Source organism: Phaenicophaeus curvirostris, chromosome 2, assembly GCF_032191515.1.
Source record: "Phaenicophaeus curvirostris isolate KB17595 chromosome 2, BPBGC_Pcur_1.0, whole genome shotgun sequence".
Taxonomy (NCBI): domain Eukaryota; kingdom Metazoa; phylum Chordata; class Aves; order Cuculiformes; family Cuculidae; genus Phaenicophaeus; species Phaenicophaeus curvirostris.
The window spans coordinates 30625302-30651934 of record NC_091393.1 but is presented as its reverse complement, the minus strand read 5'-3'; the positions used below and the strand labels follow the sequence as shown (position 1 = coordinate 30651934).

General features: G+C 38.4%; 1 protein-coding gene across 3 annotated transcripts in view; it reads left to right on the top strand.

Moving 5' to 3' along the window:
- Positions 1-465: 465 nt before the first annotated feature.
- Positions 466-26633, top strand: part of KIDINS220 (kinase D interacting substrate 220) — a 72791-nt gene continuing 46623 nt past the window's right edge. For all 3 annotated transcript variants that reach the window (XM_069851620.1, XM_069851619.1, XM_069851618.1), the window contains exons 1-17: positions 466-540; positions 4928-5075; positions 9898-9996; positions 10511-10609; positions 11218-11316; positions 12281-12382; positions 12872-12970; positions 13885-14082; positions 15740-15838; positions 17858-17956; positions 18656-18754; positions 19741-19918; positions 20442-20606; positions 21995-22174; positions 22754-22919; positions 23797-23948; positions 26135-26424. In XM_069851620.1, the coding sequence (XP_069707721.1) occupies positions 4968-5075; positions 9898-9996; positions 10511-10609; positions 11218-11316; positions 12281-12382; positions 12872-12970; positions 13885-14082; positions 15740-15838; positions 17858-17956; positions 18656-18754; positions 19741-19918; positions 20442-20606; positions 21995-22174; positions 22754-22919; positions 23797-23948; positions 26135-26424 (2232 nt within the window). In that variant the 5' untranslated portion in view covers positions 466-540; positions 4928-4967. The remainder of the gene's footprint in view (positions 541-4927; positions 5076-9897; positions 9997-10510; positions 10610-11217; positions 11317-12280; positions 12383-12871; positions 12971-13884; positions 14083-15739; positions 15839-17857; positions 17957-18655; positions 18755-19740; positions 19919-20441; positions 20607-21994; positions 22175-22753; positions 22920-23796; positions 23949-26134; positions 26425-26633) is intronic.

Here is a 26633-nt window from a genome sequence, read left to right as displayed (position 1 = left end):
TAATATTTTAGAGACTTATTTAAACCATTTGGAATTGTTTTTCTTTAAGTAGAATCCCTGTTGGCTCAGTCCCTGTAGAAAGAGTAGTTAAAAATATTCATCCCTTTGGGTAACGCCTGGCTTGTCATCTCTTGATGTTTATGCAGTGTGTCCGTTTAGCAAGTAATTACGATGAGGTGTCATAAAGAATGTATTAGCAAGATGCTCTGCAGCGTGAGTAGAAGTGATGTTCCAACTTGTTTGTCCTTTTTGATGCTATCATAAAATATAAAAATGTGTGAGAATAAGAAGCTGACTTATGTTATATTTTTATAGTACATTTTACATGTACAGCTCTTCTGCGTTCCACATTTATTTGCAATCTTATTTGGAATGATTGCATTTCCAGTTCTTCAGGGCAAAATGCTGCATGTTTTGTTCATGCCCAGATTTCAGCAACACTGTAATTATTTCCTTTTACAGCTGAGTCCTCTGCCACAGCATTGCATGTTGGGAAGGTAGCTTTTGTGTGTGGAAATAGAAGGAAACATTAAAAAGAAGGTGAGAATGTTTTTCTCCATATGATGAAAACTAGGAATTTTATGTATGTCACTGCTATCTTTACCTGTTGAAAACAAAACATGAAAAGAAAGTCTTCTCAGAAATGCTGGTGTTTGCTTACCTATTTTGATACTTACATATAAATGATCACAGCTCGCACAGTTTAAAAAAAAAGGACGGGAGGAGGACTGTGAAAAAGTAGTTAGAAACTGTATGAGATTCTGAGAGTACACTAAGTATCTGCAGATTAGGGCTGTCAGGACCCCTGCGGTCAGTATTAGTGCAGTTGAGGCTAGAGATTTTTGCAAATCTGCAAATGTTTGTGGTCTTTCCAAAGCAGTGATAACGTCTGCTTCAGCTCGGGATGAGCGCCTTGCAAAAACAGGGTAATCCTTGTGCAAACCTTACCTCCACCTGGGCGTTTGTGCTCTTAATATTTCTTTTCATAGTTCTCAGTGTGTTGTTAGTCTTATAAAATGCCAGGATTTGCTGCCTGAGGGCGTTGTGACATTTCCAGACTTGGAAGTTTGGATTGTGAATTAAGAGCTGGTTGTTGGGCTGGGAATTGGCTTGCTTTGGTGGGAAAAAAATAACAAGAATCCTTATTGGGAAGGGAATCAGCTCCTAAATGGGCTCCTGGTTTAGTTACAGATTGTGGAAAGACTTCCGTGTCCAAGTACAAAGTAAATGCAGTTAATTGACAATTAAGGATCATGCAGTGGTACTGGTTTTGCACTGATTTATGAAGTTTGGCAGGGATTAAGTTCTCATTCTTTATTTTGGTGTAAGGTACTAGGAGTTTCCTTGTTCTAGTGTTGTTTGTTTTAAGAAGGGTGTAAATATATATTTCAGGAGCTTTTTCCGTTGTGGGGGCAGAATAGAGTTATTAATGCTTATCTAGTTATTAAAGCTTATCTATTAATGCTTATCTAGAGTTATTAATGCTTATCCCTCAGAGTCTCCGGTCGAAGTATTTATAATAATTTAACAGAATTCTTAAGCGTTGGAAGAAATCGCACCTTGGTGTCCAGCGTCTGTACAGACTTTGATTACAGTGCTTGATTATTGAAATGTAACGTAGAATCGTAGAAGAGTTTGGGTTGGAAGGGACCTTAAAGATCATCTAGTTCCAACTCCCCTGCGCTGGGCAGGGACATCCCACTAGATCAGGCTGCCCAAGGGCCATCCAACCCGAACACCTTCAGAGATGGGGACTTAACTCTTATTCATTGAAAATAAGAGCACCATAGCTGTTCTCAATCTATAATGAGTTGCTGTCAGGAGTGAAAATAGCTTGAATGAACTTGAGCCTAGTTTCAGGCGTGTTTGTTGTTTGGAGGGAGGAAGTTACACTGCTAAAATCTTAACACAGACTTTTATTTTAATGTGTGTTTGCTGGTGGGGCAGTAGGGTTTTCTAGGAGGGTTTTGGAGTTTTTTTTTTCTTATATTTTGCCGGGCTTATTTAAGAATAAGAATACTGACACATAGGTTAACCTGTTAAATTCATGCTGTGTTTAAATGTTGCTGGGAGTGCTTTCGTAACGCCCTCTAGCAATCTTAATCCTTTAGATGCTCGAAGAAGCTTGCTTGAAAAGTGGAAGAGTGTGTGAGGATATAAAGCTCATAATATTTGATTTTGTTGTTACTGTTTTTATAAAATAAACTATTAGTAATTCTAAGAAGGGGTTATTATGTGAAAATGAAGTGTAGGTGACAAAGAATATTAATATACTTGAGATGGCTCACCCTGACAAAGCTTTTATCTTTTTTTTTTTTTTTTAAGTCATTTTAAGATGGGGTTTGCAGTGCAGCTCTAAGTGTGTTTTTTAGCATCAGATCTGTTGCTGTTAGTCAAAGGTTTGGGTACCTCCGCGAACTCAAATCTACACAGAGGCAGAAGCTGCGCTGTCTCAGGAACTGGGAGTTCAGGTAATGCTTTCTGAAGCAGGATGCTTATCTACAGAGCAGCAGGGGCTGCCTTTGCCTCTTGGAAATTCGGCAGTAAGGAGCATCAAGGGAAGAATCTGACTTTGAGGAAAAAGCAGTGCTGGATACTTTTTTGCCCTAGGTGGGAGCTAATTGGTGAAACTACTGCAGCTGCAGAGTGCAGCTCCCTTGGTGAGACATTGCAGTCGTGTTCTGCTGATAATTTGGAGTATGTTTTTCCAGTTAGTATTTGGTATGGAAGACAGCATGGAGATGTAAGGTACAGCCACAGGGCAAAGCTGGGGTGCTGTCCCGGGAGATCAGAAAATGGCAGTGGTAGCAGTGGAACTAGTGGCAAGTCACGTCTCGTGGATTTCTTTTGGAAGATGTAAAAAATGCAGGGAGGAATCCAGGTGCCCACATGTGAAATCTGACATCATTTTAGGAGCCTGAGAATATCTGAGACACCTTTATAGGGCTGTAAGGGAGGGGACTGGTCTGGACTGGCAGCAGGGTGCCAGGCAAGATGCTGACTGTTCTCATTATTTGTGTTTTGGCAGTAGGAGCCCGTGTGTGAGCACTGAGTCGCTACAGTCACTGCTTCTTTTCAACCTTTCATTTCTTATGTGGTTTAGAGGTTTTTTTTAAGTTTGCAACCTCTCAATTAGCACTTCCTCCTACTGTAAAAAATATACAGTTACATGACACCACTGTTGTGCTGCCCATGGCCTTGGCATGACGGGACTTCAACTGTACAGTAAATGTGTGCTTAGTTTATTTATAACTTTCTCATGGGAGAGACTGGCTGTTTCTGCATTCTCTCGCAAAACTGTTGCTGGGCTTTGGATGTCCAATCTAGTTTTTTTTTTTAACTAATTTTAGGTTTGGCATTTAAATAATGTCTGAGTGATAGTTTGGGGTTTTTTTTTACGTGGTATGTGGGCATTTGGAGTATGGAGCGTTCAGATGCCTAAATCCTCCTTGGAATTTGCTCCTTAAACTGCAACCTGAATTTTAAGCTCAGATTTATAGTGGGAGTCACAGTCCCTGCTTTTCCCCTCTGCTCCCCTTGTGTTCTTCCATTTACATTCCTCAAGTAGACTCAGTTTCTTTTGTCACTTGATGTTCATGTGTGCCTAAAGTTCTTCTACATGTGCCTAGAGCTGCTGTCATATTAACTGGACTGGGTGTGTTTGCTTCTGTGCTGGTGTTTTTACGAACCAGGTGTTTCTATACCTACATCCTCTGGCGGCTGCGGTGCTGTCAGTGAGGTCAGGTTGTATGTTTGTCTGTTTATGCTTTCTTGCTAAAGGAGGAGAGGTAGTGCGATAGTGTTATGATCTGTGCGAGCAATTTAAGGTGGAGCTAGATTGTTTGATTTATATCTCTAAATTAAAACTAACTTCTCTGTGCTAAGCATAGTGAAGTTCCTGCTGGCTTCCTCTTGTTTCTTTTTGGCTAAAGTTCCACTTCTTTTGGGAGTGCAGAGAAATTCACTGGCTGCTTTTATGTGAGAGTAAAAGTTAAGAGCATTTGCCTGGGAAAGCCACTGGGCTGTGGCTTCTGCCTGGTGGAGAGTAGGCTTCAGCTAACACCAAACTGCAGTTTTTTCTCTGCTGTTATGCTGCCATCATGCAAGAAAACTCCAGAAAGAAAGCAATCCTGTCATCCGCTGGTGGAGAAAATAGTGGTAGGGGGTAGGTGGCATCTTGCGTTTAGCCCCACGATCTGTTCTGCATCCAGGGAAACCTCATTTAGATGCAGTGAATAATGCCACTTCTGGAGCCATGTGTTTGTATTTCTGGTTTTCTGAACTTAGCCCACAGCTTTTTAGGGAGTTAAATCATTCTTCATGGTCTGCCTTAACCAAGAACAACCTCTCCTGTGTTCTGTATTAGAAGTTAAAACCATGTAATCAGGCAGCAGATGCTGTGTTAAAGTTTGACTAGCAAGTTATCAATTTGCCATCACATTCAGATGTGTCTGGATAGAGTTGCTGATAACTGTTTTAATAAATGTTTTTTTCTGAGTTATGTATGGCTATAATTTAGATTTTATCACCGTATTTCTTTATATTGCATAGTGTCAATGTAACTAGCATATAGAGAATATGTCTGTGTAACATAACGGTATTCCCATAATGTTATATATGCAGAAAAAATATGCAAATTAAATATTGTTATATATCCCATTCAAAATTTAAGTATTTAGACAATACTTAAAACATAGAATATGATCGGTAATATTCCATGAACAAGAAAGATCGAGCAATTGCCTTCTCATTGGAATGTTGTGTTTCAATGCACGAGTCTCCACAGTGTTTTGTTGAGAAGGGCAAGTGTTTGTACCCACCAGAAACTTACTGGCAAGTACAAGTCAAGCTTTCTACAGTCCAAGTTAACTCTCGTAGCCTTTACTTATGCTTTGCTTTTTGGTTTTTTTCCTTTTCTGAACTACAGGCAAGCTTTGTTATAGAAGCATTTTAAATACTGTGCGAAGATGGCAAGTCTGATGAGTCAGAGTCTGTTGACCTACGTAGAAGAAGGAAACGTTCCTGCTCTGAAAGCGCTTCTTGAGAAATGCAGGGATGTAGATGAGAGAAATGAGGTAAGATGACTTTTGGAAAGGTCAGTTTCACGTTGTAGCTTATTAGTGACAGAATGAATAGTTAGTGAGTTCACACTGTTTATTTAATGTATGAATTTCAGTTTTATTTTCAACTGATTGCTTACATTGCACAGACTAAACACACAGTATTTAATCTTTGTGAGTACCTCAGCAGTTTTCATTGTGTTTGTTTTCTGAGTGTTCTTCTGAGCTGGAAAACATGGCTTCATTCTTACTTTGCGAATAGGGGTTATACCTGTGTTTCTGTGGCTTGTAATCGTTTCTTAGTTCACAGATCCAGCTGCATGTGCGTTCTTGCCCTTTCTGTTTTGTGATGAAACCTGGGATGATAACTCTTCCTGATTTCCAGGCAAGAGATATTTTTTTGTAGTATCCAAACAGGGGCATATTTTTGTAATTTATTTTGAGCAAAAGCCTCTCTGAAAGAAAAGACAGGAATCCAAAAGGTAAGGCTAGATGTAACCAGGAGTGTTAAATGACTTTACTGGTATTACACAGGAAGTCTAGTTACACGGTAGGGAGTTGAAATGTGGATTATTCTCAGTCCTGGGAGAGTATGATAATCATTAGCTGCTGCTTTGCCATTTGATGTAGTCCAATTTGAGCATATTGCCATCAGCAATTGAAGTAAATGAGCGCTATTTCATTATAGTGGACTAAGGCATCCTGAGAGTTTCTTGAGAGGTTTGGTTCATGCGAATGTTTGTTGGTGGCGATTACATTGTTTTGCATGATGCTTGAAATTAAAGTTATCTTGATGCACCAGGTAAGCACTTGGACTTCTCTTTTATCTAGACGTGCAGCTTGTATCGTCAATTTTTGTTTTGATTTCCCGAACATTGTTTGGGAAGAGACTTCCAGAGTTCATTGGATTCAGTCTCCTCCTAACTTCAGGGCTAACTTCATGGTTACATCTGCTTGCTCAGGGACTTACTCAAGTAAAATTCAGAAGTCTTTAAGGATGGAGAACCTGCACCCTCTCTGGACAGTGCTCCAGTGCTTAACCACTCTTTATTTAAAAACACGTTGCTTATGTTTCACTGGAATAACCTTTGTTGCATCTTGTGACTGTTGGTTTTAGTATTTTTGAGCATCTTTGTCTTGTGCATCTTGGAGACTAATCAGCCTTAGTCTCCTAAGGTTCCCCTTCCCTGCAGGTAGTGGAAAAAAAGTCCTGTAAAACGCACGTTCTGTTGCATTATTTGTTTAATCTTACATAAGATGGAAAGAATTTTTGGGGATATATTACACAAACCCAGAAAGCATCATGCGAGTGTGAAAACAATGTACAGAATTTTGCCTTACTATAGCTGTTAGATCTGGTTTCAATTAAAACAGTTTTCTTTCATTGTCAGCACATTCATTTCATGCTGTGTCTGTGCATATGCTGAGGTATTTGAGATGGGTGAAATTGTGAGTTTCAGAGCACGCACGTGAACTGCACCACCTGGTGTGCTGTGTATCTGAGGAGAGGAATAATCTGTTCCCTCTGCTGGCAATTCCTCTCAACAACATGACTGAAATCAGACTTTGACAACTTTATCAACAGTGTCACTGCCTTCACCTTCTTTTCTAAAGTTTTCTTTTCTTCTTAGTGGGATAAGCATGCTGTGGGTTTCAGTAATGCCTTTTTTGTAGAGATCCCTGACACCTGATTTTTTCAGTCTTCTGGCAGATTGCATTGGAGAAGGCAATTGCTGGAGATGCGTATGGTTTGCTTCGCCTTTAAAGCCACAATGTTTTGTTTTAAGTGCTCGTTCTTTGTTGGAATTCAGTGGCATTGAGTGCAATTCTGTTTCCAGTTTTGGACCTGCCAAGGCATCTTTTCTTCTTGGATAAAAACAAAGTACCAAACCAGGAGTGCCAGTGGAGTCAGTCTAAAAAGATGCTGGCAAGCGAGGGTTTGCTAGTGCCAGGGCCTCCCAGGCTGCAGTGACTTATCTAATGGTGGGGTCATCCACATGGTTGCCGACCATTTGGATCTTGACTGTGATCGGTTGCTAGAAAAACCGGGATGTTCCAGACAGTTTGCGTATGGAAGGTTTTGTTGGATTAACGCCAGCAGTTTCAATGCAGTAGAGGAGGCCTCAGTCTCCCTGCCTTTTCCCTGCACGTCCTTTCCATGTGCTCATTCTCCTCTTTCATACCAGATACATTGGTTACTGAACAGCTAATGATAAGTGATCGCCTTGTGTAATAGACTTTGTTTCCATCTTCAGTTCTGAATCTTCTGTTCTCTCACAGCCTGTGAGAGAGCTGATCCGTAAGGTAACACCACTGAATGAATTCCCTAAAAGTTACAGGTGTGTCTCTTTATAATTCGTATGTTCCAGCTGTGACGTACAGAAGCACAGTACATCGAGATCAGAGGCAGCCTGAGCTGCAGTGATCATGTACTGGTGGAGTTCAAGGTCCCGAGGGTTATGGGACAGGCGAGGAGTCTAGTCGGGACCCTAAATTTCAGGAAGACAAGCTTCCAGCCTTTCAAGGAATTGGTCAGTAGGACCCACTGGAATACGACTCTTGTGGACAAGGGAGCAGAACAGAGCCAGCAAATATTTAAGGCACAAGAGCGCTCAGTCCCCAGATGTAGGAAATCAGGCAGGGAAGGGAAGAGACCAGTGTGGCTGAGTTGAAACCTGCTGGTCATACTCAAGGGCAAGAGGCAGCTGCACAGGCAGTGCAAGCAGGGACAGGGAACCTGGGTAGAGTACAGGGACTGCCTGGTTGTGTTAGTCACAGATCAGATACTAGTATCTGAGGGATGGGGTCAGGAAGGCCAAGGTGCAGATGGAGCTGAACTCTGCAAGGGAAGTGAAGACTAACAAGAAGGGCTTCTACAGGTCTGTCAACCAGAAGAGGAAGGTTAGAGAAAGCGTCCCCCAACTGATGAATGAAAATGGTGACTTGGTATCAACAGACTGAGGTACTCGGCAACTTTTTTTTGCCTGAGTCTGCACTGGCAACTGCTCCTCACCTTTCCTGGATCAATGGACAATGAGAAGGGGGGTAAAGCCCTTCCCACTGTAGGGGAGGATCAAGTTTGTGACCGCCTGAGGGGCCTGAACACATCTAAGTCTGTGGGACCTGATGAGATGCATCCCAGAGTCCTGAGGGAATTGGCTGATGTGGTTGCCAAGCCACTGACCATGATATTTGAAAAGTCATGGCAACTGGGAGAAGTCCCTGATGACTAGAAGAAGGATAACGTTGTCCCCATTTTTAAAAAGGGTAGAAAAGATGACACTGGGAACTACCGACCTGTCAGCCTCACCTCTGTGCCTGGGAAGATCATGGAACAGAACCTTCTAGAAGCTGTGCTAAAGCACGTGGAGGACAGGGAGGTGATTTGAGACAGCCAGCACGGCTTCACCAAGGGCAAGTCCTATCTGACCAGCCGAGTAGCTTTCTATGATGGGGTGACCACATCAGTGTTCTTTTTTGAACATTTTATTTTTCTTGATGACCAGAGCTGAATCTAACTCCTGCTTGGTGGGACTAAATATACTTTAAGATCTAAAAGCAAAGCTATCATTTTGAATTTATACAACATACACTTACAACAACATAAACTCACACAAAAGTGTAATTTCTACCCATAAAGGAATTGCAGTGTTCGGTGTTAGGTTGTGTCCTTTCATGAATGATGCTGTGCGTTATCCGTGGCATCATGGGGAAGGCTCTGTGGAGACTGGTTAGGGAGCTGCTGGTGGACCAGAAAGCTTTTTTTTGAAACAATCACTGAATTTCTTTCTTTTTTTTTTGACATGAAGAGCAGAATGAACTCATCAAATATCTTTATTAATCTTACTGTTAACTGTTTTGCTAATAAAAATCATTGATCTTAGCCATATTCTGGTTCTGCTTTCATTTTTCTTTTTCAGGCAAGTTGCTGATGTATAACATCTAACGTAGCTTTTGTGTTATTTGTAGAGTTGGTAATTTGAGTTCTTTGTATGGTACAGACAAAACACAGAAAGAGAGGTCAGGAAAACGTTCCCTTTGTTTATTGTGCTTGTTGAAATTTTTAAATTTACTGTCAGATTTAATAAGTTGTACTTTTCATCATGCAGAGTAGTTGTATCTGAGGGTTTTCTTCTGTTTGTGCAGCTCTGAAGAGAAGTTTGCTGACACAGAAGTAGACTGATGGAAGAGTGACAGGTTGCAGCTGACTTTTAAAACAGCCTTGAAGGCAAATAACCCAGATTTTCTGTCTTTCATCTTCCCTGCGATAAGGCTGCCAGTTGGAAACCTGTGTGGCACAGAGCAGGACCGGTGTGTGTGGTTGATGTGCTCTCCGACCAAAGCGTTGTGTAGAACCGTGCTGCTTTTTCCAAGACTTCAGCCAGCAATCTTACTGTTCCTGTGAATTGGTGTGCATGTCTCAATGGCTGTTGTGGTTCCTAGGCTTCCTTAATTTATGTATTATTTGCTAAACAACACGACCCAGTACTTAAAGATGTAAAGGTGTGACAGGCAGTGTTAGAGAAGTCTCTAGTGGGAAATAATTCAGAAAGAAAGATATGTAATAATGTAACTGTCTTTTTTAGTAGCTATTTTTAATGTCTGAATTTTTTGTTACTTTGTTTTTCTTTTTTTTTAAATCTCTTATGGGACAGGGTTTAATGTCATGTTCTCCATTCTTATTGCCAGTTGCCTGCATGGTTTGAAAACCAGTGCTTCTCAGTGACAATTAGAAACTGAAGACCATGTTCATCTGTAGTTTTTGGCATTTGTTATTGTACGTGCATCTTTTGCATCGCTTCCCAGTGCATCACTTTTCCTATCATTTTAATTTCAGAATGGCCAGACTCCACTCATGTTGGCTGCTGAACAAGGCAATTTAGAGATTGTCCAGGAGCTTCTCAAGAAGGGGGCTAATTGCAACTTGGAAGATGCGGTAAGTATTGCTGCTTTACCTGAATGTGCCTAACGATAGATGAAGGAATTTCATGAGGCAGGCAAAGAAAAGGTATTTAGGTGAGCATTGAGGGGAAGGGAGAATTAAAGGTCAGAATTGATTATATATAAGATAAAATTTATTCCAGTGAAGCATGATAAACAGCAAAAGGATGTTGCTTGCATTTTTTTCTTCTGCATTTAGTTTAATTGTAGCAGTGTAGACATACAGCAAAGGTTTGGTATGAAAACTGGCATATAGAAAAGGAGGAAAGAAAGAGCGGACATTTTATTACATCTGGTATAAATGTTACAGTTTCTATAATTACAGGAAGAACAGTTACCATATAAACTATTGCTGTGTTTATCAGTGTATAGCACATAAACTAGTAATCCATATCTGAACACATGGTAAGTGTGATGTAAGAGGAAATGTATCTGCTGAAGTGTTCGTAAATCGAAGAAGCTGTCATCCACATCCCCCTGTGCATTTGTTCCTTTTTCTCTTTTTCTAGGACAATTGGACAGCTCTTATTTCAGCAGCTAAAGAAGGACATACAGCTATTGTAGCAGAGCTGCTCAGTCATAATGTCAATTTGGAGCATCGGGATTTGGTATGTGTTGTCCTCATGCAAAAATAAAGTAGCTTTTATGTTTTAAGTAAGATTAACAGTTTTGGGAGTTGGGAGATTTTCAGTCCTGTAAAACGCATCAAAGATCTTTTATTCTTTAATTATGTACTCAGTGCTGTTAAATTAACCTCTGAAAAGGACATATGATTTGCTGCTTTTCTTGAAGAACCAAATTGCTTCCTAGGTACTTTATGAAGGCCAGGTGTCTGACACACAAATGAAAAATTAACCCTTCGAGTTAACTGATTTAGATTCTAGACTTTCGTTTTAAGATAGTGCTTTCTTTTTGGTTTGTTAGTCCCGTGAGCAGATTTGCATGCACTTGAAGTCTGAATTGTGCATTTACTGAAAATTCAGGAATGTTTGGGACACGATATTCTCCCAAATTTTGCATTCACCAGGAAACTGGTATTTTCGCCTGTGTGCTGATTAGATAAGTATGATTACAAGGTTATGTGGTTGGGCCTTGTTACATTTTGAACTTGCTAAACAGTCTTAGGACAAATGCAAAATTAAATGACAGTCACTAATTAGGTTTCTAGAGAGTATTTTTCATTTTTTTTTTACATTTTTTGAATTGTGCTTGCCAGGGAGGATGGACTGCCCTGATGTGGGCATCATATAAAGGCCGAACTGAAGTAGCTAAATTGCTGCTGGAGAAAGGAGCAAATCCAAACATCACAGGAGTGGTAAGTTAATCTTAACAACCCTCTCCCCCCAAATGTTTAAAGTCGTGAATTGTACACTAATTATATAACCTTGATTAAAAGTTCTCCATTTTTTGCAGTGTAATGTTAATCACTGCACTTCACTAGTAAAGGGATTGCTTTAAGAATCTGCATGACAGGCACCGCTTTTGATTAAGTTTAGTTTTCTTTTTTATAGTTAGAACAGTTGAACACTTAGCTCTTAATAAGCTTGAAGTTAGCAGGAGAGGAAATAATAGAAAAGATAAGTAGTGTAGCTAATGCTACTTTTATAACAGTTGTCATTTCTCTGTGTCTATGTAAGTTAATGATGTAACCAATATCTGTGATTGGAAACAATAATTTGTTTTAATTATTTTATAGTAGTTACCAAATGGACTAGGTTATATGAATATGTACCATACATATGAGAGAGAATTAAAAAACAAATATATTCTGATTTGTTTCATTTTATAAGCACTTTCTATAAATGTATAGGCATGTTGAAACTTGAATGTACAATTTGTTTATGCTGCCAGACCTCTGGCTTTTGAGGCAACAGTGAACAATCACAGAAGACTCTAGCAACTTACCCTTCTGATTGTGTGTTTCATCTGGTTTGCATATGCAGCGTTGTGTATGACGTGGCTGGTACGCAGTCCTCGTTGATTAGGGATAATCACATAGCTGTCTACTTTTCTCTTGCATTACAAATGTTTATGTTGAGACAAGGATGTGAATTTTTAAACCTTATTTACGGAGCTGTAGAGCAAAATTTATTCAAAACAGTAGACATCGTCCTAGACATCATCTGGGCAATGTACTAGGCAAGAGTTTTTGATATGTAGTTAGGTTTATTTCTGTATGTTCCTTCTTCTATGAGTTTATTGTCTCTTGGAGCTTTGTGGTTGATATTGTTCATGAAAAATAATTGACTATGATTTTATTTCTTTTGTTTAATTCTAAGCAATACAGTGTTTATCCAATTATTTGGGCAGCAGGACGAGGCCACTCGGATATAGTGCATCTCTTACTGCAGCATGGAGCTAAAGTGAACTGCTCTGACAAAGTAAGTTATCTTTATAGAATATTTAATTTCTTTAATGCTTGGGACTTTCCTTACTGATGTAAGTTTGGGTTTTTTTGGTTTTTTTTTTTGTTTGTTTGTTTTAAATCTGTGAGTTTTTGATTGGAGAAAACCTGCTGTTATATTTTGCCCATGAGATTAGAATTGATGTGCTGGGGTAAGTTGTAACACTTGCAAGATGTCTTTCCATAGTGTGCTGAAGGTGGTTGTGAACATGTATTTCAGTGGAGTGTGTTTCTGTTTCCTAAGCTATTGGGAACCTTGCTGTCCGAGGATGCATAGAAAATTAATGCTTAAAGCTGTCAACTACAAATAAAAAGTTAAAATGGCTTTTCAAATGCTCCTGTTAATTCACAAGACCAAATTATATCTTTGTAAAAACTAAAGCAGTAAAATAAAGGATTAGTACTAGATTGTAGGGGATACTAAATGCAAGAGCAATAAGATAAAAATGTTATAAATGTTTTTCAGTATGGAACCACCCCTCTGGTTTGGGCAGCACGGAAAGGGCATTTGGAGTGTGTGAAATACTTGCTGCAAATGGGAGCTGATGTTGATCAAGAAGGAGCTGTAAGTAACTGTTCTGGTGATCAGGTGTGGGTACATACATCCGTGTCCTGTTTCATTTCATAATACAAATAAAAAGAAATGGAAACAAGATGAAATGTTGATATTGGAATATAGTATATTTGCAAGCTATGTGTGAGGATTCTTTGAGCTTTTGTGGCTTTTAATAGAAGTGTTACATAACTTGGGAGTTGTAGTGGCAGGTGACGCATTGTTATATAAAAGTATGAATTTCAATGAACATAAATGAACTTAGGTTATTGTTCACTGAAGATTAACAGTAACAAAATTCACTCTACTCAAGCCTGACATGTCAAACAACGTATTTCTCAGTGCTATTCGAAAAGTAACTCAAATACAAGGCACCTTTTGAAAACAATAGTGGTGGCTGTACCTTTCAGAAGTTGGGATTTTTTAGGTTTCAGCTGCATATTGCTTTTAAACAAAACAGATTTTAGGTTTTTTTTGTTGTGTAAGAAACTTAAAATGCTAGTAGAAATAAAAAATGAGTGAAAGTTAAGCAGAAGATTAGGACAAAGTGTGATATTCTTATGATTACATATGAAGCTCTTCAGAAAACCCCTTTGTGAGTGGTATTGGCAGCAGACCTGGATGCTCTGAAAACACTGTGTTCCCATATAAGAAGAAAATGATATTTCCATGCATGTAACATTCTGGAGTTAGAACAAACTGACCTGTGCTTTTCTGCTTGTGTTTGCAGCGTTCTCTGATATAGCACTTAGTTTGTTTTTCTTCTAAAAAAAGCATAGTACGTGCACTGTAAAAGATAAAGCTGCAGGAGCATTTGGTTGTTTAAAAAAGTCATGTCTGTGAGCGTTCTTTTGTTATTTAAACTACTGATAAAATGATGATTTCTATATCCACCATACAATAAAATCTGTTGTTTTTCTTTAAAGAATTCTATGACTGCGCTTATTGTAGCAGTGAAGGGTGGTTATACGGATACAGTGAAAGAGATACTGAAGAGGAACCCAAATGTAAACCTTACGGATAAAGATGGGAACACAGCTTTGATGATCGCATCAAAGGAGGGGCATACTGAGATCGTGCAGGATCTTCTTGATGCTGGAACTTATGTCAATATTCCTGATAGAGTGAGTGAATTTTCATTGCAATTATGGTTTTATAATGATAAATATCAGTGCACACAAATTTGTGGGTACGTGATTTTTCTGGCTTTGTTTTTTTCTGGCTTTCTGGTTTTTACGCCATCTAGGGGCACTTTTATGTATTGCTATTTAAAATTATGCTAAGTGGCAAATGTGGCTGTGTGAAGCCAAAGGGTAGACTAAAGGAACTACTCTTTTCCTTTGGGATTCTTGGGATTCCTTATAGCACATGGAAATTATTTCTGGTTGTATATTTGTCATCTCTGTAACATAAGGCTAACAAACACTGAACTGACGCTGCACTCTTGGGGCTGTAGGTGGTAGGTACTTAAACTTAGGGGCCTCTGTCAAGATCAGTGTTTTAGTTAGAGCAGGAACATGGTTTTCAGACTGAATTCCCAGTCCCCAAATTGAATTGCTTGGGTTGCAGAGAACAGAGAAAAACCTCCTAATATCTGCCTCGCAGTTTATAAAGGACTATTGGATTCATTTTCCTGTATTTCAAGTGTCAGCTTAGTCCCTTTCTTAGATGGGTGTGTACTGAGCTGCACTGTTACATGGGACAAAAAAATACAATCTCAGGCATACGTCAAAGCAGAACTTCAAATATTTAAGAAAATACATTGCAGTCTCCCTTCCAGCCTCTTCTGTCACAAAGTTCTGCAACTGGCTGTGTTTTTGTGCTTTTGGGAAGGACAAAATACAGCTTTCAGTACAGGTGACTGTATTCCAAAATTACATCCTTGAGGAGTCTTGGTTGCAGGTACTTGAATAGATTTTGATAAGGAAAATGTCTTGGTTTGTGGCCAAGAATGTAACAACTGTGATTGATGGGGGTTCCGCTACTACTAAGCATTATATCTGAATTCCACACCTGTCCTTTAGCTATACTTTTATTTATTTTTTCTGCTTCATCATAAAAGAAGTGTTAGGATATACCAGGATTTCATTTTCTGAAATTCTGACATGTCCTGAGTTGTGTTAAATCAAAAAGCTTTAGCAGAATTGTAACTTCATTTGGCATAAATACAGCTCCATTTACCACAGCAAAGTTTTTTTTGATCAATTTGAGATAAAAATTAGTGGTTTGCTTCTTTTCTTTGCAACAGCATGATGTATGTAGGCAGGATAGCAGTCAAACCTGCACAAAAAAAGGGATAAAATTCTGTAAAATTCTTGAAGGTCTTTTGTCAGCTGTGAAACATCTAAAGGAGACAGCCAGCATCCTTGTCTGATTGTAAAGAGGTTATTACCATGAGCAATTATTTGTTTGATTGTAAAGAGCTTATTACTGTGAGTGGTTGGTCTTGCTGTAAACACAGAGAACAGCTGGATTTTTTCATGCTAATTTGTGCTGTTATTTTTTTAAGATAATGGTTTAAGCTGGACCTGTTTTGGGGCTGGTTGTTTTGCCATAAATATATAATATTTAAAAAAGGAATTTAAAAAAAGGAATCCAGAGTTTTTTCCTCTATATGCTCATTTGCACAGATAGAACTATTTTTTGCATCTTCCTTTCGAATGAGTGCAACTTTCTCAATGCAAATAGGCATAATGTGTATTTAGAAGCTGTAATTTGTATCTGTGTTGTGTTTCTTTTTTCTAATAGTATTAATTCACAATTCTTTCACAATTTTTGTAGAGCGGAGATACAGTGCTGATTGGGGCTGTCAGAGGAGGTCACGTTGAAATTGTGAGGGCCTTGCTCCATAAATATGCTGATATAGACATCAGAGGTCAGGTAAGAACAACAGCGTAAATGTTAGAATGGTTCTTAGGTAGGATGTGAATTTGAATACCAAACAGTTATACTGTGTTTCTCAAAACAAGGCTTTAAACATTGCTCTGTCTGCTCTGTTGGAAACTCAGATTCCCATCAAACATTAAGAATATATCACGTTGCTGTTGAGTATGTGGTGTTTGTTTCAGTTAATTTGTATAAATGGAACTTACTACACCTGCACTGCTGAAGACATTTAAAATAATTAAATAGTTTAAAATGCCTTAACATTATTATTTTAATATCAAATATTTTAAATTTAATATCACTGTATTGAAACATATTAGCTCTTAGATTGTATCTGTTATCAGTGCTGGTTAGCCAGTTCTGTCTCTGTGGTTGGTTGGTTCTTCTTCACTAACTTCCTGCTGTTAAATACTGTTGTCAGTAGTTTCTGTATCTTCTACCTACCCTTTCTTTCTTTTCTTTGTCCTTCAATTAAGATATAGTTTTTATTCTTCTTACTCAGCACAGTAGTTGGTTTTATTGTTGCATTCAGCGTGCTTTATTTTGATTGAAACTATTCAATTTACTCTGCTCGAAGGCACGTTTGTTCTGCCAAGTTTGAACACAAATCTAACGTGACGCTGAGAGCTGCAGCAATTCAGTGCTTACTATTGATGCAGAGCCTGTTTGAGAAGCCAAGAAGCTTTTAGTTTGGAGAAGTAGGGTTGTCTGGATCTCTCTAACCTGCCACTGGATACCTGAAATAGTGTGTCTCAGCTTCTTGCTGACACGAGTCTGAAAATCTGGTGATTTTCAGTGTCTTGATATAACCAAGGTGACGCAGAAACAGCAAGAGGACCCAGCTTCCTCGGAAGTTCCTTGGAAGCTGGGAAGCCTGTGACTTCTGGCAGTGCGAGGGTGTCTGTATAGGTATTTGCAGGGGTTAATCTAGAGAATACATTTGTGGCCTTGTTGACGCAGCAGGAATGAGTGCCATGAAGGGAAGATTCTGGCTGTGCGCTTCAGATCTTCAGATTAGGGTCAAAATCAGCAATGAGTGCTTGTAAAACTATCAAGAAAGGCTTTAAACTCCATTTACTGTGAAGTGCATGAGTGGGAGAGGAAGAGCTGCAAATGAAGGAGGGAAGCAAGGGAGAAGGTTGCCAGGGGGACTTCGACATTGCTACTTAGAAGCGGGTATGTGTCCAGAGACTTCTCTTAAATGTCTCTACCCAAGTATGCATCAAACAGAAAAGGTCTTGGTGCCACTAGGCAACAAGAAGATTGCAGGCATGAAGACTTCCTGGGATAGCACACATTGGTGGGGAGACGAAATGGACGAGACAAGCATATTTGCAACTATTGACCATTCCCTCTGGTTCAGTGGTTCAATGTATGGCTGATCGGCCTTCTGGTGCATTGTGATGACTTTCGCATTCATCTATTTCTACAACTTTCCAGCTTGCATGGCCTGTTTTTAGGCCAGCCAGCCAGTTCAACAGTTCTATTAGGCTGTACTGTAAAATTGAGAACAAAATGGATTTTATTTTTAAAGCCCTGGAATCGGTTGGCACTTCATGTTCTAATAGGAGAGAAATGCTTTTTTTTTTATAAAAAACAAAACCAGGCAGAAACATGACTTGGGTAGTAGAGGTGAAAAAGACAACCTCTGGAAAAGTTGTTTAATTTCATTAGGGAGCTTACATGTTTGAGTTATAACCAGGTACTCATATAATAGGTTTGGGAACTGTTTCAAGACAGGTTGAATCTCCTTGCCTTGTTAAAGCTTTTAGTGTATTTTCCACAGATCTTTAAAATAGATTTGTGTACTCTAGCCAGGTTTTTTTTGCCGCCTCAAAGTTCTACTGGTGTGCCAGTTAGGTTTGGTGTCATTTCCTTTTGCCCTGAGCTGTGTTAAAATTTGCTGTATTATGTGCTATTTTTAATATAGTGGTTGTACTTTATACGTGTTTTTTTGTAATTAATCCAACTGAATGAAAGTACTGTTAACATGTAATACTCTCTTGTTTTCAGGATAATAAAACTGCTTTATATTGGGCAGTTGAGAAAGGAAATGCTACAATGGTGAGGGACATCTTGCAATGCAACCCTGATACTGAAACATGTACAAAGGTAACAATTAGAATTTTTAACAAATTGCTTTGTTTACCATTGGTTCGTTTCTCAACTCCTATGTGATGTTAAGATTGTAATAACAAATTCCATTTTTGTCAAGTGTTGGTATATTGTGCTCTTAAAAAAAAAATTCTTCTGAAATACAGAATTTATTTTCGGCAGTGGTGATGTCCCCTGTGTTGACACACGTCACCTGCTAGTAAACCTCAATAGCAGGAAAAGTGTGGATACTTTAACCCCAGTGTCACTGACGTGACCAGCCATCAGGAGTAGGGAGCAGGTGCTGCTGGAAGCTGAGGAAGGAGGTGTCTGATATTACTAAGTATGAAAGTTCGGACCACTGTTTATTGCACGTGCAGGAGTAAAACAAATAGAGGCAGAAATATGTACAGCGCTGAATTACCTCTTCGACGAGTCTCTCTTTGAATACCTCGTATTGTACCTGAATCTTGTCTTTCTCTGTTTGACACTGTTATTAACTGAAATGTATTTTGTTCTGTGATTCTCGTCAGTCAAGAAGACAGGGTCTGTGATACTTTTTCAGTAGCGCATGCACTGAAGTATTATTACTTGCACAGTGATATGCTTAATTAAAACACTCCTAAAAATTTGGGATTTGTTACGCTGTCACTACTTTTTGCTTGTTCTTCAGTATACAGGGATGATATTTTTATTAGGCCTACTTTTCCCTTTTAGGATGGAGAAACACCTCTCATAAAGGCAACCAAAATGAGAAATATTGAAATAGTGGAGCTTCTTCTGGATAAAGGAGCTAAGGTCTCTGCTGTAGACAAGGTAAAGAATATTTGGGGTTTTTTCTTTTTCCACTTTAGTATATTTAATAATTTTAGTTTTGCAGCAGAGTTTTGTCACGAGCTGTCAAGGCTAATACAGAAAGAGAGCTTCCCATATGCTTAATGAAATAGATCATAATACGTAAATGCTTAGTCTCCCACATGCTTAATTATTAAATACATCGGAATACATAAACATAAATGAATTTCCAGCATTAATGTGTTGATTTTTTGTTTGTATTATGAAGATTTTAGTAATGTGAAAAGAAAAAAATTCAGGTCAGGAATAAAAATTTCACAGATAAGAATTACTAATTCTTAATATACTTGAAAAAGAGTATAGAGAATGGTGGTTATCACTGATGTTTATTTTTCAATAATGCACATTTAACTAAGCCCAAGACATTAGGGAAGGACTAAAACAACATTTTGTTAATGTCCTTTTATGCATTATCTAACTTAACTGTAAACTCTTGAAATACAGGAACATTTATTTGATACTTGAGGTTAACTCTTTGAGGTTAATTCTTAATATTTTAGTTAGGGGAAATAAGTAATAATGTTGATTTGATGTAATGAGGAAACTTTTACTGGAAAGCTTTTCGGGGAGCTCAGAACAGAAATGGAAGTAATTCTGACAAGAATATCTCTTGGCCCAAGCAAGTCCCTTAGTTTGCTAGGCTAGCAAGTGCTTGTTTCTCAGCAGAGACTACGTTTTCGTGAACTTCAAGATGCTAATATAAGCACTTAAAGAAGAAGATTGTGCCTTGGATTTAGCATTATAAGAACTGCCTTTTTACATGTCTTTTCGGAAACTTTCGTAGTGCATTTTTTGAGAGGAGAAACGCTTGCTGTACGGCATTGGTGCTGTTGAGAATACCTTAAGATGCATTTAAATAACACACCTGAAACATGTGGAACATATGGACTGTTCATAGTCTTGAACATAGTTTTGTTAGCCGTTACTAGTTTTTCGCTTAATTGCAGAAAGGAGATACTCCACTTCATATTGCCATTCGTGGGAGAAGCCGTAAGCTTGCTGAATTACTCTTAAGAAATCCAAAAGATGGTCGATTGCTTTATAGACCCAACAAAGCAGGAGAAACACCTTACAATATTGACTGTAGCCACCAGAAGAGTATTTTAACACAGATATTTGGAGCCAGTGAGTATAAGTGTTTGATTTTATGTTTTTTTCACATCACTTGTATTTTGAGAATCCAGTTTATTCAATTCTGTATTGAACAGTGCTGGCCATGTACTTTTTTTTTTAATGTTGCAACTAATGGGAGACCTTCAAGAAAATCAGTTGGCAAAAAAACCTCATCACTCTAAAAGCCTAAGAAAAGTTAAATGCACCTTTTATTTGTGACTTTTGGCGTTGAATTCTGTGTGACTTATGTTGATTGTTTTGTTTTTACTTAATCTTGCTTGTGCAGGAATTACTTTCTTTGAGTTGCTGTGATTTGTGATTTTGTTTGAGCCGCTTGTGGCAAGCTGTAATGGTTTTGATAATTATATAATATTTATGTGGGTGGTTTAAAGTTCCTTTGAAGAATAGTGTACTGATAATAAGAGCTATTATATGAGAGGAGTACATACTCAAATGCAGGTGAATGTGTATGAAAACTGTGATACTGGAGAGATTTCTTAAAGGAGAGTTCTCTAACGTTGCATTCCTGTCACAGGACACTTGTCTCCCACGGAATCTGACGGCGATATGCTGGGTTACGATCTCTACAGCAGTGCCTTGGCTGATATTCTGAGCGAACCGACCATGCAGCCACCTATCTGTGTGGGCTTATATGCACAGTGGGGAAGTGGAAAATCTTTCCTGCTTAAAAAACTGGAAGGTAAAAGTTGTTTTGGTCTTTTCTGTAGGCTCAACTATATCTGTGTAAAGCATCACGTGGGAGTTACTAATTTTCACAACAGAGGTTGATCTGTGTAAATGTTATTTCCAGTCTCTGTTTCTGTGACAGAAGGGTGTACATTTTAGGGTGGTCGGTTCATCCATAGGGTTCTTTGTTCATTTATGTAATGTCACGACAGCTTTTAAGTGTTGCTGTCTATTGTCCTGTGGGTTATCTGCAGCAGGGAATACATCCTGTAGATACCGCTGAAAGTACTGCCACTGAAATGTGCCTTAGGGGAAATGTTTGTGTGTCAGCCTGGGCTTGGACGACTTCTGCTGCAGTATTTATTTATTGTGCCTACTGTGTGTCATCTTCTTTTAAGTGTAAGAACAAATTCCAGGCTATTAATATTCTCTTCTGTATTTTCTCTGCACCTAATTTTCTTTCCCTTTCCCCTTATTTACTTGGAGCTGTTTAGCTGACTGAAATCACAGAATGGTGCAAATACAGTATATGAAGAGAGTCAATATAAATCACTGTGGGAACAGGCATCTTATTGACAGCTTTAGCATTTTCTGACAAGCAATGTTTTTCTGAGATGTTTTAGTAAAATTCAAAATACTTTTACCAGTCTTGATATTCCTTACTTTCTGTGATTTCTGTGTTTTTAAAAGGTTCTGCATTAGTCAAAACGGTGTCTCTGCACTAATTTTGTTCACCTCATGCCCCATGTCATGAACAAAATGTGGTGCGCCTTCTTTACTGTCGTGGTTTTTGTTGATGAGCTCTTTTGCTTTTAGAATGCTTTTTCAGTATTTTCTTCCTGTTCCTCATTCATATTTTTATTCTGGGTTGTGTATTTGATGTTTCGTTATCAATAGGTGCTAAATAAGCTCCTTCAGGAAAATTACTGTAAATAGGAATCAAAACCCAGAAGTACATACTGGAGCCTTCATGTTATAATGTTATGTTGACTAAATAAGGAATGTGGTCCAGATTCCAATGATGGAAGTTTTGGGAGCTGGGTTTTTTTTGACAGATACTGTGGATTTATTTTTCTCTGTGTAATAAAATGTGTTTTAAACTTGTGAAGAAGGATTGGAAATGGCGTGCCTTTTTAATACATGCCTTTAGAAGTAGAAATTAATGCAAGTATTATGTATTTAAATGGTTTCATTCACAGCATGGATGACAACATAGTGTTTTGCAGTAATGTTTGAAGAATTCAAGTGTCGTCGTCTTTTTTTTGGGTCAATAAAAGGGGAAAGTTAAACAGCCTAAGGAAAAAGTGTTTCTTTTCAAGGATGATTGTTAAAATACCTTTTTTTGCTTTCTATTCTACAGTGAATTAACATGTTAACTGATCTCTACCTTTTTTGCTTTAGATGAAATGAAGACTTTCGCAGGACAGCAGATTGAACCTCTGTTTCAGTTCTCCTGGCTTGTTGTATTCCTCACACTTCTGCTGTGTGGAGGCTTGGGTTTGTTGCTTGCTTTCACAGTGGATGCAAAGCTTGGAATAGCGGTGTCACTCAGCTTATTAGCGGTTCTCTACATTTTCTTTAGTAAGTCTTATTTTATGTGAAGTTTGTGAAGGTTTTTATCTGTTTTTGGAATTCAGTGTTGTTTTGTAGGCAAGCTTGGTGATTCAGAAAAAATACTAAATGTTTTCATAGAAAATAGGACCCCTTCGGACCCTTTCTTTCTGTTTTCCATGTAATTTGCATGTAATCAGGCTGGACATCAGAAAAAGATTTTTCACTGAAAGTGTCATTGGGCACTGGCAGAGGCTGCCCAGGGAGGGGGTTGAGTCACCTTCCCTGGAGGGGTTTAAGGGATGGGTGGACGAGGTGCTGAGGGACACGGTTTAGTGATTGATGGGAATGGTTGGACTCGATGATCCTGGGGGTCTTTTCCAACCTGGTGATTTTGTGATTTCCAGGAGGGCATTCTTGAAAACGAAGAAGAATTTTGAATATTAACTTCATTATGTTACTCTTACCATTCCCATTTTTAACCTTAACTTAAAAATTCATTCCACTTCTTTTACACTATTCCATGCCTTATCTGTTCAAACTTCTTGGATCTTTCAGTTGTGAACGTTGGCTAGAATATAGCCGTAACATCTCTTTATAATATTCCAGCTGTAATTTACTTTGGTGGCCGAAGAGAAGGTGAGAGCTGGAACTGGGCCTGGGTGTTGAGTGTGAGGTTGGCCAGACACATTGGATATTTGGAGTTGCTTCTCAAACTCATGTTTGTGAACCCACCAGAATTACCAGAGCAAACCACGAAAGCTTTACCTGTCAGGTTAGTTATTTCATTTCCTTTTGAATGAATTATTCAGGTTCACTCTGATACTTTTCCACCTGTGCGTATTAGTGTGCTTGCATTTCCTCTATGAAAAGCTGTTAAGATTGCAGTTTGAAAACCAGTAGCCCTAGAAGATCACATAGCTACATTTTTTCAGTGTGAAGAAGATAGTAGTGTTTTCAGGAAGAGCTCTGTGCCAGAGTCAGTGAAAGTTTCTGCTTTTTAGTGTTAGAGATTTTGACTATGACACTAAATCTGTTACAGACAAAATAATTTAGTTTTCTGGCATAGCTTACTGTATATCGCATTTAATGCTTGTTTCACTGATTGCTTCTCGTAAGGTCATGTTTTGCAGTAGAGCATCAGACTGCTCAAAGCTTCTAGTTTACCTAAAAGGAAGAAAATTTATGCCATGTCTTTTCTAGTTTTGTTTACTCCTGTTGTTTAGAGACTTGTATTTTAGACTCATGGTGCTTTTGAGTGATCATGTTCTTCTGTATTTTTTTTAATCCTCCATAAATATTTGAAAATAGCTCAGAATGCAATTATAAAAATGTTCTGGCATCATACAGGTATTTTAATGTTTTTACTGCCAACTGAGATGCAATTAATGATGTGATCATTTTTATCTTTCTAAGAAATTAAGTTGTAGATTAGAAAGTGGGACAAAGAAGAGGTTGATAACAGGAGAAGAAAGAAAGAGAGAAATGCTTAAATTTCATGTAGAGTTAAAAAAAAAATTTAAGTATTTTAGGTGTTATGCCACTTGAAAAAACTCTTAGCTACAGAGATGCAGGAAGATTTTTGGTTTTGTTGCCAGAAAATATTTAAAGTGTTCTAAAGGATACGAAATACACATTTCTTTCTCTTTCAGATTTCTGTTTACAGACTACAATAGACTGTCCAGTGTGGGTGGAGAAACTTCATTGGCTGAGATGATTGCTACCCTCTCTGATGCGTGTGAAAGGGAATTTGGTTTCTTAGCAACAAGGCTATTTCGAGTTTTCAAGACAGAAGATACGCAAGGTTTTTATTACCTGAATGGCATTTCTGATTATTCCATTTCAATGCACTGTTATCAGGGCTTCTGTTTCCCACATTATAAGCTCTTCTTAGAAACTGTTTTAGCCATGCAGAAATTCACACAGAAGGGAAAACTTGTATTGTTTTGGAGAGTAAGATGCCCTGTTTTCTTTGTTCATCTTGATTTTATTAATATCATACGGGTGTATCTTCAGTGAGGTGTAGTTTCCAGAAGTGTCAGTGGAAATGTATGTTTATTTTACAGGCAATTTATTTTACAGCAATTAAGTCATCGTGTCCGAGTCAGATAAGCTAAGAGAAGTTTCTGTTTAGCTCATCAGATTTTAATTTAGAGCTTTTATGAGTGACCACTACTTATTCTTGGAAATAATAAATGTCTAGAACATGTTGGTCCAAAGCCATACATTACTGTGATCAGTGCTGGTAAGATGGGATGGAATATTCCTACTTGATCCAAATGGAACAAACCTTTTTCTTCTGACTCATCTGTAGATTTCTGAAACAAAAACACAGAGCAGAATATGATGTTGTGAAAAAAAGGAGTTGTTGAGTGTAACTTTCAAGTAATAGAGGGCTTATTTCTCCTTTGCGTTCAGTTTCAGTTGGTTGCTTCTCGTTTTGTTTTGACCTTGACCACTAATTGAGGAGTCTGTTAGATGATGTGAAATATTTAGGCTCTCCTGTCTTACAGGGGGTGGAAAAGAACATGCTACCTGCTGAACACAAATCAGTCTTCATTGTTCTTTCTCAGATTCTCTGAATGTTCCTTACAAAAGTGATATGTGGAGTTTTTCACCCTTATTTTTACATTAAATGTTCTGCAGTTCTTCTTAACCTTGGTTAAACAGCTTTCACGATGCTGTAATTTCTCCTGAAATTGACTTGCTGGTGGCAGCGTAATGCTGCTTCTTGTGGTTATCTGCAGTAATTGTCTTTCTAATCTTACATTTCTCTTGCGTTCTCTGAGTCTGTTGCATTCCCGTGCTCTTCTTCCTCATTATCCAATTAATTTATTCATTTTCAATTGTATCTGTTCGATCTGGCACATCTTCTCCTTGTCTCTAGGTGTCTGTAGGTATGAGGTCATAGATATTTGTCTCTAGATAGTGATAGAAATTCCATATAGGTTTCTTTTTTCTCTCCTGTATCTCTAATTTTTGTTACATCTGTAAACTCGCAGATGAGCCTATTCACTCGCTATTTCATTGTTGAGGGTTCCCAAGTCTCTCTCTGATCCAGCTCTGTCTCCTAGCTAGAGGAAGCTCGCATCCCTGCTTGAAAATACTGGTGCTGTTATTCTTCTCTCTTGCCCCTCACTCTTGTCATTATGCATTTCTGTCTAAAATATCGTAGATGGACCATGTATGAACCTTGGATATTCTTTCCTTGTAGGATATTTAAAATTTTATTTTTCCATTCCAGTTCATATTTTTTTCTGTCATCATTTTGCATGAGTTTATTCCTATATTGTGTTTTTGTTATGAAAAAACATGTTCAGAAGATGTGAATCTTCTGTCTGTGTGCGCTGCTGGCTGTGTACAGATCCTAAAGGCAGGGGCTGCTTCTTTGCTGTTTGTTTGATCACGGCAGTAGCTGTGCTGACATCCAGTATTTCTTTCCCTCTTCCCTATCGATCCAGTTGAAGTCAGAGGGTCTGTATTCTCTTCTGAGGTCCATTGTGATCTAGCCAGACCTGACATACTGCAGCCCTCCCTTTTTGTGTAGGTTTTAATGTACGAGAAAGGGTTCTCCGCTCGTAGCTTGCGATTTTGAGTTCTCCAGTGGCACCGTTACTATTAGGTTATGCAAGTATAATGTTCCTATTTAAAGCAGAATAGTTCCCATACTGTTTTCTGAGCATTTACTTGCATAAATACACTTTTCTGAGAGATGTCATGAAAGGGATATGAAATGTATTTAACCATTTCCATCCAGTGTAGATTTGAAACAATGGAAATTAACTGAAGATTAAAGGAATATCTCTGCTTCAAATTTTCCAAGAATTTTGGCAAATTTAGACCTTTTTTCATATTTGTGACTGCATGGTAGCACTGCAGTAACCTTTTGTGCAAGTTAGTGTTTTATGAGAACTATGCAACTTAAAAGATTTTGTACTGGCCTATATTTACATTTTACACTCGTTCTAATGGCAAGTATTTGTTTCCTAGGTAAAAAGAAATGGAAGAAAACCTGCTGTCTGCCATCCTTTGTGATTTTCCTGTTCATACTTGTTTGCGTTGTCTCTGCTATTGCCCTGCTGGCCTTTTTTAACGTGGATCAAGCCAACATGACAGTGAATGTTATTCTTATAACGGTGACCTGTGTTGTTGGTTTGGCTTTTATCTTGAATTGTCGCACGTGGTGGCAAGTGATGGATTCAGTTTTGAATTCTCAAAGAAAACGTCTTCACAATGCTGCCTCCAAGCTGCACAAGTTAAAAAGTGAGGGGTTCATGAAGGTAAATGTTCGTGTGAATTGGGTGTTAAAAGGACTGAAACAAATCCCCAAGCCTGTAGCCTTTTTAAGATGAGGAACCATTCGGGCTGGTCTTGCAGTGTGAGAATGAGCTTTAGTGAATTTTTACTGAAGCGAACGCCTCTGTTCCACTGGTAATTATGCTTAGTGTACGGGATCTGTCTGCTCAACCAGGAATGGTAAATTTGGATT